This window comes from Pseudorasbora parva, chromosome 19, assembly GCF_024679245.1.
Source record: "Pseudorasbora parva isolate DD20220531a chromosome 19, ASM2467924v1, whole genome shotgun sequence".
In the NCBI taxonomy this organism is placed as follows: domain Eukaryota; kingdom Metazoa; phylum Chordata; class Actinopteri; order Cypriniformes; family Gobionidae; genus Pseudorasbora; species Pseudorasbora parva.
In genome coordinates, this window is record NC_090190.1 from 12,681,210 (window position 1) to 12,696,097 (window position 14,888).

Sequence of the window (14,888 nt, forward strand, 5' to 3'; positions counted from 1 at the left end):
CAGGAAAAATGTCACGCTTGCACTTACAGTGCTTTATTACCGGCTCCTACCGCTATAATGCATCTATCAAAACTTTTAATAGATTATGTTGTGAGGTTATTCGATGTCATACACCCGAAAAACACAGTAAAACTGCGTGCAATAACCTTTATTTAACACAAACACTCCAGCCATGTATGAAGCAGTCAACAACAGCGCTAGCTAGGCTCCTAGAGATGAAGGTGAAGGAGGCGGAGGAGAGGAGAGGAGGAGGATGGTCTAATGTTAAATGAGGAAAGCTGTAGTATTACTCTGGACGATGAGTCTCCTCCTCCTCTCACAGCTCCACGTCCGCTCAGACGTCCACGCGCACATGGTCCTCGCTTTCTTCAGTGAGAACAGGTGAGAGATCTGATGAGCAGATCAATTAAACTTGATATTTCACACTCCAACTCCATCCGCATCAGCTGCTAGTATTTTTATCAGTGTGAGTGTTGTAGCAGAACCGTGTGTGTCTGTGTGAAAACGCTAATACTACACTAGCTAACAGATGTGGATGGGAGTCAGAGGTGTTCTCTTTATCGTTTAACGTATTCTTAGCTCAGCGGTCAACTAACACTGATATTATGAAGTTTGACGGGAAATCGTTAGATTGCTAATCAAAAAGTTGTTATGACTAAACCTGAACAACGTGTTGTTAACGTGTCATTTAGCTGGAAAACATTGATGAAGGCTTGATAAAGTTTAACAGAAGATCGAGTTTGACCACATCGAGATAAAGCACTCATAAAACGATAGCAAATAAAGATTCTTTTGTAATGTCGTCCGGTTTTATACTGTTTTAAAGTGAAGGAAGCCGTTTTGTGTTGGCGCGAATGGAACATTAAGTTCGTCGTGCTGGAAGGCGCTGATTCCGCGAACGCTTTACATTGTCGTCGATGTATCGATGAGGAAATGGTTTTGTTTTTACAACTAAGACGATGCTAGTCGATTTTTTCCCCGGATGTATTTAAGCGACAGTAGCTTATATGATCATGTTCACAACACGTTCTAGTTCTTGCTTGGTCACTTTCTGATTAAGTTTATATTACTGAAAAGGTGCCGGGCTGTTGAAGTAACGTTAATTCTGTAAACTTTCAGAACAGCTTTGACAAGCACATGTTGCTCCTGTCATTCTCACTGGAGATGCTGCATAATTAATCAAGTAGTGCTCATTACAGAGCCAAATGACATCCAGCTCCCCCTCTGTGGATTTAATGGTGTGGAGGGATAGTTATGGGTAGGGTTGGACCTTCTAGCTCCACCCATTATACCCAAATTATGTTAATGTATGTTCTTAAAGGGTTAGTTCACCCAAAAATGATCTCATTAATTACTCACCCTCATGTCGTTAGACACCCGTAAGACCTCCGTTCATCTTCGGAACACAAATTAAGATACATTAGTTGAAAGCTGATGGCTGAGAAAGGCTTCAGATAGGCCTTCATTGACATTCAGTACATTTTTTACTCACTTAACCCATAGAGGCACTAAAAACGTTGTTACAAAGTCGTTACAAACTGTTATGTTACTAAACGACGAGAATAGTTTTTGTGTGCAAAAAAAATTGAAATATCTACTTTATCCACCAAGTTATTGTCTTCCGCGTATGCCTCGGAAGTGAACTCACGAAGCACCACGACGCATGAGCGAGAATATGACGCAGTCCGCTGTTCGGACACGTGACCCAGAAGCAAGGACGTTTGTTTACAAGCAGAGGAAGGGAAGACGCGCCGTATCTAAGCTGTTGAATTCTACACTGATCGTGCTATACATCATTCGTAAATATGTCAGATGATTTCTACGAAGAGGAGGATTTGCATTTTTTTGTTCATCCGTACTTATTCGACCCGGAGTATACAGATAATGAACTAGAAGAGATGGAAGCGGCTGGAACACAAACACAGCCACAAGCTAACGTTACTGTAAAACAGAGAGTAATGGACCTGACTGGGCTGTGATGAATCATTCATAGTCTCATGTTTATATAGCAACTCAGTAATATAGTAAATAATGTACTTTACGTATTCATCCAAAGCATTAAAAAAGAAAAGAAAAAAAGAAATCATATACCACATTGCTGTATCGTTGGTTTATCCCTTAACGATTTCCCCATTACGATTCCACTCATACCTCTTTGTTTTGTAAAAACAGGCTGGGCACAGCTGTTGATTTCAGATGACTTTGACGGTGACCACATTTAAAATGGTCTGGTGAAAAATGTGCACCGCACAATTTCAACTGCTTGACATATCGAAGCAGTAAATCAACATCCCGATGGACAGCCAGCAGTCATAGCTTCATGCGTACAGTATCATTCCATGGGAAATAGTGAAATGTAAGCCTTTCATTTCGCGGATTTGATAAAGCACTTTTACGTTTACTTGGTCGATTCTCACGGTTCGGGCATCCGGGAAGTGCACACTTTAGCTGCCCCATTTTGACCACTAAGCCAAGAACTAAAGAGCGATCAGTGTAGAATTCAACAGAATGTTCCCTTCCTCTGCTTGTAAACACCGAACGGCGGACTGCGTCATATTCTCGCGCATGCATCATGGTACTTCGTGTGTTCACGGCCTATCTAAAGCCTTTCTCAGCCATCAGCTTTCAACTAAAATATCTTCTTTTGTGTTCTGAAGATGAACGGAGGTCTTACGGGTGTGTAATTACTCACCCAACGACATGAGGGTGAGTAACTAATGAAAGAATTTTCATTTTTGGGTGAACTAACCCTTTAAAGAGATGGTTCACCCTAGCCTGACAAGCCAGGCCCATATCAAGAGGCTTGTTCGACTTCACCCAGCGATGTGCAGACTGAACGGCGGCAGACTTGAAGCAGTGCATGCCGGTTAGAAATTTTGTCCTACTTGAGACAGCGCTGACGGCACATGACTGTGATGTATGTCAACAAAGTACAGTGAGAGCGATTCGAGACCAGCTGGCTGATACAGCCGGTGCAGATTCTCAAGGGTGGCTGCAGCAGGATGCACGAGCTCTGATGACGACACAGCTGATCCACGATTGGCCAGATTCACCGCATGACAGCAATCCCGTGTGTTTCATGTTTATTCTAAAACCTTACCTATGTTACGTTAATGCTCACAAATCATTTTTTTATAATAGTAAAACCTCTTCTCATGTAGTCGCAATGTTATATTGTCATGTTTATCAAACTAAAACTGATAAAAACCATTGACAACACTCATTGATAGTGTAGGTTTATATGCTGAACTTTAATCTTGTCCAAATAGTCACTTTATTAAGCATAAGGCCATCCTTAAAAATATTTTGGTTTGCAGTAACAGTAATTTTTTTTTAAAAAAGGGTCGGTAGGTAGGTAAAACATTTTTTTTCCAAATTTTAATGTAAAAAAAAAATGTACATTTTTGGTGATGGTGATTACGTAGGTATGAATTTAAACTGACTGGGTCTTCAAGCCGTGCCTTCGGGCGCATAGGCTAATTGCAGGCTATATAGACCACAAACAAATTGAAATATTTGTCAAAAACATGTTTATTGCATAAATTTCAGGTGCATTCATTAAGAAAAGGTTCCAACCACCGCTAGCTGTCATTGACTCATAGCTGTCAACCATCCCTTTTTTCCTGGGTTTCTCAGGTATTTTAGCTCTTTTCCCGCTGTCTTCCCATTTTAGTATTTTCCAGTGATATGTATTGTATATGATATGTATATGTATTCGTATTTTTACGCTCGATTGTGTTAACTCAGAACACACAACTATCAGTGTCTCTGAAGTGGCTTGCACTTGTTGCTAAACCAACGCATATGGTGATATAGACTAGTGTATTTGAATATTAAAAAGATTTTTTTTTATTTTTATGAATTCAATTAATTAAGTAGCTATAACCTACTCTTTACTGGTAAATATTACAGTAAACAAACATCACAGACAATGGCAGACCATTTTTTTTCAGACGTTATTTTATTTTTGTAATATTATGTATTGTCTCTGTTTTTTTTGAAGAGACACTGCCCCTCTTTCCTCCTTCTTGACAGCCTACATTTAGAATAATAGCTTTGATTAACATTAATGATGAAAAAGGTTAAAAAATCGTGATTGTTTGGATTGTTTTTCCTGCTGTCGAGCCACAGCCATTCACTAAATCAGTGTTTACCAACCTTTTTTCAGTCATGGCACCCTTTGAAAATGTTCTAATTTTGTGACACCCCCATACATATGTTACACTAGGGGTGTAATTGCTCACGGCTCGGTTTGTATCACGGTTTTAGGTTCACGGTTTCAGGTTCACGGTTTCAGTATGGTTTGGTATTTGGTGGTGGTGGCTGAGAAGATTCCATGTAAAACGCTTTGGGTGTCTAGAAAAGCGCTATAAAAATGTAATTAATTATTGTTATTTGCCATGCTCAGGGAAAGAAAGAACTACGGTCAAATAAAAATAAAGAAAATAAGAACAAAAAACTTAAATACAAGCAGCAGCACAAATAAATACTATTGAGCAAAGATACTAATAAAATAAAGAATGCTTTTCAGATTTTTTCAGGTAAGTCTAACATTAGTTTTTAGGTAGAGAAATTGAATTAATTAATCAAATGTAAAATAACTGCACATGTGACTGTTTAAATTAAAGATCAATCCTTTTTAAAATTATAAAAGCTATTCAATCAAGAGTAGTGAGTGATGTCCTTATCTTTTGTTTGACAGACAGCTGTAAAGGCTACTGCCCCTTTAAGACCTTATACAGGGATATGCTCGTCTTTCTCGACTGTATACAGTTCACTTAAGGCATCAGACTATGTCTGCTTGGATACTCATCAAGATCGTCATGTTGATATACTTTTTGTGTGAGTTTGTCCGTTCAAGCGCAAGACTTAAAAGAGCTCAATATTTGCGCGCTGTGAGACGTGCGCGCGCTTTTGGACGAGCGCACAGAGACAGCTTCTCACACTGCTGAGTTCTCATTCGCGTCTTCTGGCGAATACACTGCATGGATGATACTGCATGGGTATAATATACCCATGGGTGATAATGGCGAAAATGACTGGTCATACGGCAGCACTCGCATGCAATGAACACAGTTTACAAAGATAGACCGTTTTGCCCACGTTTTTCTTTTATTATCGCTGTTGTAGTGCACGTGTATCCATCGACAGAACCATACATAAAGCATTATTTTTCAAGTTACAACCAGTGCCGCCGCTCCCACCACGCGCTGCGCGTAGTCGAGCAAAACACACGCTACCCATAGCAACGCGTTATGACAACGATATTTCAGACTGACAGATACAAGATAAACATGGCTTTTCCGCCATTTGTTACTGTTTTGTACACGTTGTTATATTAATTATAATTCAAATTCTGTTTTTTGGCCACAAAATAGTAATGATGAATGTTGAGAGGGGCACTTTTGATTAATTTTCAAAAAGGGCACGGGCTCGAACCCCCAAAGCCCTCCCCTCTGCAGTGCACTTGCCTGGTGTGTGTAACGTGTCCATGGTCCTGACTCCTGTCACACAATGCGGCGAAATCTCCGACAGGGCTTTAATAGTCTAACGTTACAGTGAATGAGAGAATGAGCCGAAACGAACGCACGTGCAGGCCATAGAAATCTGTTAACCTTAGTGTAAACATAGATGACGTCACGGGTTTTTCTATAAAATAAAGAACGTAGCCTTCGTATGTAGACCCAAGCAAATTATATATTTATAATACTTACTAAAATATATTTCATATTATTTTATTACTTTTGTATTAGTTGTTTGAAGAGTAAAAAAAGAAATTGATCGGTCTTAATGCAAATTTACAACCGGCAAGTCGGTCGGACTAAAAGGAAAAAATAATAATAATTTGAGTCGGCCCTAAATTGACAGGGTCGGTCGGGTTACGGCAAACAAGAATATTTTTAAGGATGGCCTAAAGTATTGAAGGAAAATGTCTTTTGAAACATCTGTGTATTTGAGAAATATTGCATTTATTTAACTTCAGCTGTGATAAAGTTTGCAAACACGGCGCAAGCATCACTACGGGAGGTAGAAAGTGTCCGACTTCACGTCTCCGTTTGCAGCTCCTCCCCGCCAGCACGCGGCTACTCTCGCCGATCGCATGCATCTAGCCACAGCCGATGTCAAACACACCTAAGATGTTTGGTCTGGAAACTCACTTTTGACAGGGCTCAATCCGAGGGGCGGGATAAACGTTTTTTCTTTCAAACTCCCTCTGCACATAATTGGATAGCACTAAAGCCAACCAGAGCAACGAAGGTGAAGCAGAGATCGTTGATAGATTAAACATTCGCTGTATCCAGTCGGCAAAACTCCGAACACATCTTCCCTTTTTTTAAAATGACTTCAGTGCCGTTCTTCTGCCAGCTTCTGTGTTACTAGAAGCACGCAAGCGCAACTCGGCCGTCATTATGTTAAGCTCCGCCCACCGACTCTATACACGATGTGATTGGCCTGACCAGAGTTTGTTTTTTACAGCTCAGATGTGTATTGAGAGTGGCTAGTAGACACTCGGGGCATATTAGATTTGCTGCTGCTAGGGTTGGTCTAGATTTCTTGGCTAGGTTCACCCCCAAAACCCCTCAAGACTTTCGTTCATCTTCGAAATCCAAATGAAGATCTTTTTAAAGAAAAGATTTTCTGTCCCTGCATTGGCAGCTATGCAACAACCACTTTGACCCTTCAAAAAGTTCATAAAGAGATCGTAAAACTAATCCATATGAATCAGGCGGTTTAGTCCAAATTTTCTGAAGAGACACAGTCCGTAGTTATATTATGAACAGATTAAATATAAGCATTGATCAGCGAACATAAACAGAGATTTAACCAAACCTGCTTAAGCTTAAACGAGCAGTGTGACACGAGAATGAACCTCATTGGTTCTTGCATGTCAGGCAAACATGCTTGAGCTTCTGTTTACCACAAATGATGTGTGAGTTAATGAATTGGTTATATGTGAAAAAATGCCTAAATTTGATCTTTACATCATGTATAGCAATCGTGTCTCTTTTGAAAATTTGGACTAAAACACTTGATTCATATGGATTAGTTTTACAATCTCTATGAACTTTTTGAAGTGTCAAAGTGGTAGTTGCAGTGCTGTCAATGGACGGACAGAAAGCTCTCAGATTTCATCAAAAAGATCTTCATGTGTGTTCCGAAGATAAACAAAAGTCTTACGGATTTGGGACATCATGCGGGTGAGTAATTAATGACAGAATTTTCATTTTTAGGTGTTTTATACTTTTAGCAATGGCATACATGAGTGCAACAAATTAAAGAAATTATAATTATACAAATGATAGAATAAAGAATAGAAATGTTACATTTATAAGATGTTTGTAAAAATAAATAAATAATAATAGTAATAAAAAAATTGTTTTTGGAGTCTTTTCACTCCAAAACAGTTTCTTCAGTAGCCTTATATTATAGCCTTATGCTATATTACCCATTTGTGTATGTGTAGATGCATATAAATGAGTCCGCTTTGATAAGTGCAATATGACCAAATTCTGATTAATATCAGAGTATTCTTAGGGCAGTTCACACAGTACACTTTTTTGTGGTTAAAAAACATGAGATGCAGGCCAGTGGAACAAAAACAACAAAAGTTAAACATTTTTAAAAATGAGCGCTGCATTTTTAACATAAGATGCTGCAAAAAGATGCATGTCCATCCAGTGCATGTTTATACAGTGAAATGCTAAAACACATTCTTTGTGAACCCTTTATGCATGTCACCTCAGTCTTTGAAACAATTGAAGTTTGCTTTATTAAACATTGACGTTCATTTTCAGTTGTCAAAATGGCCGTGAAGATGAAATCATTTTACGGGATGCCTCCCCCAAAAATTTTAATTTGGTTATCATTTACTCACCCATATCCAAACTCATTAGAATAGTATTTATGGGTTTGGAAACAACATAAGGGTGAGTATATGAAATTCACCCAAATTTTCATTATTGGTTGAACTATCCCTTTGAGTCAACATTCGGAATATAGTGTACAATGGCCCCAAAAGGGTTTTAAGTGCTTAAGCCACATTAAAAAATATAGGCCTATGACTTTTACCAGTTGAATTCTTTCATATTTGGTGCATAACATACATTTCAAATGAGCATGTTCCCATGTAGTTTTAGTGTCAAACTCATTATCTCTAGTAGATTTATCTCTTAAAAACAGCTAGTTCTGCACATTGTCAATGACCACACCCATCCAAGTGTCGCCTGTTTTTTTTACTCACTTGTCTCTGGTTGCCTACTGATGCCACTGCAGTCGCTCTATGACATCCTGGGCAGCAGGTGTGGTTGAAACGTAATTAAAGAACTTGTTCTTCAAGTTGTTTATTCAAATTGATGAGAGATCCAAAAAACTGAAGTGTTGAATGAGTAAAGTCTTGTTGTGTTGTCAACAGCTTTCCACAGTAGTCTGTATTTAGTCATTAACCGAGTTTTATCTCATTTGTCACCTTCTAGATTTGATGCGGAAAGAAAAGTGCGATGAGACTTGGCTGAAACCTTGTGTGGTCCAACATCACATTCCTTATTCTTGATTTTTTTTACTACCCTTTGCCTCTTGAATTTCGTCTTCCCTTCTGAATTGAGTTCATCATGGGGGATGCTGACTCCAACAACTCCATGCGTCTGAAGCAAGAGATCTCGTTACTGCACGGCGTTTGCCTCATCGTGGGGAACATGATTGGGTCGGGCATCTTCGTTTCCCCCATTGGTGTTCTTGAGAAAACAGGGTCTTACGGTCTATCACTGGTGATTTGGGTTATTGGAGGAATCTTCTCTGTTTTTGGTGCCCTGTGCTACGCCGAACTGGGGACCACCATTCGGAAGTCAGGAGCCAGTTATTCCTACATCCTGGAGAGCTTTGGAGGCTTCCTGGCCTTTATCCGTCTGTGGACTTCGCTGATGATCGTGGAACCGGCCTGCCAAGCGGTCATTGCTCTTACTTTTGCTAATTACTTAGTGAAACCCTTCTTCCCCACCTGCCCGGCACCAAATGATGCAGTACGGCTCATTGCAGCTCTCATTATAGGTAAGTACTACTCTGCTCATGCATGCATGGAGAGATTGCTTTGATAAAGACAAATGTAACAGCACTTTAAACAGTGTACATAGTGGCACAATAAAGGCTAGCTTTCCCAGAGATTCACTTCTGTTTACTGTTCACACAGCGTAGTGTGTGTGTGTGAGATTACTCTGAAAAGAGCGCTTCCTGTCAACACGTCAAAAAAATAAATCATACTAATTTTGTAGCCGAGCATAGTACTGATATGCATACTTTTATTTAGGTAATTCTTTTAGTTATTTTATGGTTGCCTTATAGTCCCTTTATTTATTTCATGCAAAATATAAAATACATATTAAATTATACTGACTTCATAATATACATCTTTGAATCAGTGTTGTTGTTAATCAAACAATACCTAAAACTATTAAAAATCATTTTATAAAATTAAATATAAATATTTAAAAACTACTTTAAAAAATATGATTAAATGTTGCCTTGGCAACTAACTGAAATAAAAGGTGACCCTGGACCACAAAACCAGTCATAAGGGTAAATTTTTTTAAATTGATCATCTGAAAGCTGAATAAATGAGCTTTCCATTAATTGTATGTTATGTTTGGATAGGATATTTGGCCGAGATACAACTATTTGAAAAACTGGAATCTGAGGGTGCAAAAAAGTCTAAAGAAAATCGCCTTTAAAGTTGTCCAAATGAAGTGCTTAGCAATGCATATTTCTACAAATAATACATTTTTATATATATTTACGACAGGAAATTTACAAAATATCATCATGCAACACGATCTTCACTTAATATCCTAATGATTTAATGGCATAAAAGAAATTGATCATTTTCACCCATACAATGTACTGTTTGCTATTGCCACAAATATACCTGTGGCTTCTGTTTTGTGGTCCAGGTTCACAAATAAGTTTAAGTACTAAAATTACTGAAAACTAATCTGGAAGTAAAAGGAAATTAAAGATAATTATAAATATTTAAAAAATCTGATAAAAAACAAAAGCACAAAGTTACTAAAATGAAAATTAAAAAATTAAAGTGAGTTAAAAATATGAACAAATACTAAAGCATGGAGAGTTTGTGTTCTTTAAACCCATTTTCCCCTAGGAAATTAGTTTTCTTTCTTTTCCTTTTGATTGTCTTCATAATAAAACTTTGAAAGAAAAAAATTGAATTGAAAAAAAGAAGATTGCAATGAAAAAAACGGGATTGTCACTTCTAGTGAGTTAAATCCGTTTTTTTTCCTTTATCAGAAATTGCAAATTTACTTCCCTTTGTGGACTGTTGAAATGTCATGTCAATATTAACTTTAAAAGTTAAAATTACACAATCCAACATGTGTCCATTGGATCAACATGAGGGTTAATAAATGATGTCATAATTGTCATTTGGCTAAAGTTCAAGTACTTTGTGTACTTTTTTGTACTTAGTTTTTGTATTTTGTACAAATACATGCAACCCAGGCTCACGTTACTCTGCCTACATTTTTGCAGCACCCTAATTATGTACCTCCAGGTACGTTTACCTGCACTTTTTGGGTAAAACGTCCAACGGAAGCGCTAAGTGGTAATATTTTTTCTCCATTCCCAGACTGATCTCATGAAATGGTGTATATATGACACGCCAATTTGTATGCCATTTTGGCGTGCTATCAAGACGCATAATCACTTTTTAGCGTGTTTATCAACGCCGTTACATTCTATCCCCTACACTGCCCCTACCCCTAAACCTACCCATTACACACACACACATATTCAGACACATTTTGAACGTGTAACTCAAACCCTTCCCTAAACCTACCCATTTGTGTATTATAAAAAAACAGGATATAACAGGCAGAGACAACTGCATGCATAATTTATTCAGAAAGTACAAATACTCCAAGTGTTCCGAGGCCAAGCGATTGATTTGTGTGAAGAAAATCCCCAAAAGCGATCAGTAACGTCGAATCCATCCGCCAAAGATTAATACGTTTCAAATATTGCCGCCGGAAGAAACGTCACGTCAGCATTGACAGCATCGGCTGTCGTGTGTCTCGTGACCAATTACGTCATTACGTCAGCTTCGATTGTAAATGCCATTGGCTCTCGTGTGTCTCGGGACCGATCGCGTCATTCAACTTGTGTGTATCATTTGAATCAGAAATATGAATGAACGAGTACGTGTGTGTTCTGTTCGCAAAGGAGCGCAATCATCATTTCAACGACTAAAACATTAAGATCATCTCTGTTCTTCTCATTAAGATATCGTATGACTTCAGAAGACTTGGAATGCAACATCAGTTAATACTTTTGTACTGTTTTTTGGTCAGTTTTTGCAATAAATACATGTGACTGTACATTTATTTGCCTGTAACTGTTATGTTTTATATTGTTGAGAGTTGGTAGGTTTAGGGTAGGAGTGGAGTTAGTTACTCCAAAATATAAAATTAGGCTATAAATATTAATTCTGTGAGATCAGTCATCATGGTGCCATGTTGTGCATCTGAAATGGTAAAAAAATATTACCACTTAGCGCCTCCGGTGGACGTTTTACCCTAAAAGTGCAGGTAAACGTACCTGGAGGTACATAATTCGGGTGTTGCAAAAATGTAGGCAGAGTAACGTATTTCCAATGAGCCTGGGTTGAATACATAAACTTGTTCTTTGTCTATATATTTTGTCTAAATGGAGTGAGTAATATCTCTGCAAATATTTCTGTTAGTTCAGCTGTTAATTCCACTGCGGCTGCCAGGCTGCTCTCGTCATTTGTGTTCATGTTGGTTGGCATTTTATTTATGCCGAACAAATACTTTCCCTTTGGACTGGAGTCCATAACCCTGCCAAGATGTCCATGAACCCTTTAAGAATTAATTAGCGATGGTTGTTGGAGTTCAAGGGAATTCTTGGGTATTTGTCACCTGTGGTATGTTTTGCTGCTTACTGCGGCAAAGTCCACTCATGGAAGTACTTGGCAAACAGTCAGCCTAAACCACAAAGCTACAGGCTAAAGCTTATATAACTTATATAAGTGTACTTATATTCTACAGGGTTTATTTTCTTTTTTTGTGTGTCACATAGCACTTTATTTGGGCTTGATCTGTACAATTTCATCAGAATGAGGTGGCATTTGGGCTGAGAAAAATCAGGTACACAAATACCTAAATTAATCTCCTGGTTATCACAATGGTAGGACGTCCAGTCATGACAGCATCTGTAGTTCTGTAGCGATAACATTTCAGAGCCAGAGACGGTTGTCATTGAGTGAATTACTGTAGGACTTTGTTGGTGAAATTAGATGCCATAAGTTCCTAGTGTTTACTGCTGTATCTAATGAACAGAGGAACTTGAATTACCAGTCAGTAAAACCGCAGGAGCAAGCGTTAAAGGAAAACTTGCACACAGCATCATTTTATAGCCCTTGACAACCTGTCAGTGAACAAAAAATACTTAAAGGGATTGTTCACCCAAAAATGAAATGTTGTCTCTCACTCGTTCTAAACTGTGAGTTTCTTTTTTCTGCTGAACACAAAAGAAGATATTTTAAAGAATGTTGGTAACAAGACAGTTGACCATCGACTTTCATAGTAGGAAAATAAAATGACTATAGAAGTCAATGGTTGCCGGCATGGTCGACTATGGAAGTCGATGGTCAACTGTCTGGTTACCAACATTCTTTAAAATTTCTTCAACAGAAGAATGAAACTCATACAGGTTTGGAACAACATTAGGGTGAGTAAAACTAATGTTTTTTTTTCCTTTTATAGGGGAACTTTTGACACATTGGAAATTTTGACATCCATTTTGATCAACAAGAAAATATAGGAATAGCTCAACATTAAAGGGGTGGTTGCATGCGATTTCACTTTTTTAACTTTAGTTAGTGTGTAATGTTGCTGCTTGAGCATAAACAGTATCTGCAAAGTTACAGCGCTGAAAGTTCAATGCAAACGGAGATACTGGGTGCTTCCCAATTCTTATTTGTGCATCCTCGTTTCCTTTCCTAGCTTTCCTAGCGAGGAAAAGATGCGAGGGCGGAGGAATCGAATCAAGTAAAATGATATATCCTCGCTCCCTTTAACGTCACTTCAAAGCGGCGTCAGTTAATGATGACACCGCTGGATTTAGTTTGGATTCGTGAACATTAGAGATAACTATTTATATTGTAAGCTTCAGCCTCCACAAAATACCACATTTGTCCATATTTTAATCAATATTACCAATATTTTTATTAACAACGAATTCCAGTTATTAACTGCTTTTTCATTGTATAATATTGGTTTCTATTTGTTTCTTTCATTTTCTTGTGCTTTGATATAATTCTGCAACTGTCAGGTGTTATTTGACAAACATTTGTGTCTTGTACATGTAAACATAATAATAATGATTAATAAACTGTGGCACGATGTGAAGGGGGAGGAGAATTAATGCTTGCTTTACGTTTAGTCGATAAAACACTTCCGCAAAGGATACTCCAGTGTATCCTTGCTCATGACTCCTCAGGAAGCCTCCTCACTCCTCCATCCTCGCCTCCTCATGGTGCAATTAGAGAATTGAGATCTCCTACAAGATGGCTGAGCTCCATCGGTTTACGGGTCATAGGATGGAGGAAACGAGGAAGGATATTGAGAAGCAGCCATTGTCTTTTAAAGTTACGGCAGTTTATTGCCTACAAAAACGGCCGGTTTGGCCTACAACGAACTTCTTCCCGGGTTGGTGTCATATCATAAACCCTCGCTAGTCACCACAGATGGGGCTTCTGACTCTATACACGATGTGATTGGCCCGGCAAGAGTTAGGGGAATACAGCTCAGAAGGGTATTGAGAGTTGCTAGACGACACTCGCTGGTAGATAAATAAGCTGCCGCTAGGGTGCGTCTAGATTTCTAAGCTAATGTAATTGAGCATGCAGTTGGGCTTCGGGGGCCTGTGCTGAAGTGCTTTGCCTCTTATCTCAAAGGGAAAATGTTTTTAGTGAAAGTACGAAATAGGTTTTCATCTCAGGCTCCAGTTTCTTATGGCGTACCCCCGGGTTTCATTTTGGGACCTCTTTTATTTGCATTATATAAGCTTCCACTTGGACAAATTTTCCAGAGAAACAATTTATCTTAACACTGTTAAGAACAACAAATGCTCTGTGTCTACTCTGTTTGACTGTCTGCGTGACATAAAATGTTGGATGGATATGAATTTCTTATAGTTAAACAATGACAAAACTGAAATCTTTATCTTTACCCCATCAGATCTGACTTCTGAATCTTGGTGTAATTTTTGATTCCAACCTGAGTTTTAGTTTTAGTTTTGATAAGCAGATGAGCGCTGTGGTAAAAAGCAGTTTCTTTCAACTTAGATGTATTGCTAAAATTAAGATGATGCTATCAAAGAGAGACCCTGAAACTGTCATTCATGCATTTATCACCTCGAAGTTGGACTACGTGTCTTTAGTAAATCCTGACAGTAGTTTTTTAATGCCAGAAGAGGGTTTGTGCTGGTGCAAGCCGTTAGTAAATCTGGCCCTAACTGTTAAATAAATGATCAAAAATGACACAGAGAAAATACCAAACTGCACACAAACAGCAATTTCACTGTTTATATTGTTAGGCATTTATCTCTCTTTGCTCTGCAGGTCTTCTGACCATTGTGAACTGCATGAAGGTGAAGTGGGGGGCCATTCTTCAGGTCATCTCTACTGTGGCTAAACTTCTGGCTCTCATAGTCATTATCATCGCTGGAATGGTTGTGCTGGCCCAAGGTGTGAACACAATGAGAAATGATTCTTGAAATACAAATAGTAGAATGATTTCTGAAGGATTATGTGATACTGAATGGCTTCTGAAAAGTCAGCCTTCAGCCATCATTGAAATAAC

At 38.4% G+C, this 14,888-nt stretch overlaps 1 protein-coding gene across 2 annotated transcripts in view; it reads left to right on the forward strand.

Annotated features, from left to right (window-relative positions):
- The first annotated feature begins 242 nt into the window (after positions 1-242).
- Positions 243-14,888, forward strand: part of si:dkeyp-120h9.1 (Y+L amino acid transporter 2-like) — a 29,150-nt gene continuing 14,504 nt past the window's right edge. Inside the window, exons 1-3 of one of the 2 annotated variants that reach the window (XM_067425655.1) lie at positions 243-381; positions 8,475-9,045; positions 14,648-14,773. In XM_067425655.1, coding sequence (XP_067281756.1) covers positions 8,610-9,045; positions 14,648-14,773 — 562 coding nt within the window. In that variant the 5' untranslated portion in view covers positions 243-381; positions 8,475-8,609. Of the gene's footprint in view, positions 382-8,279; positions 8,301-8,474; positions 9,046-14,647; positions 14,774-14,888 lie in introns of those variants that run through there. The other variant, XM_067425656.1, reaches the window with a different exon arrangement.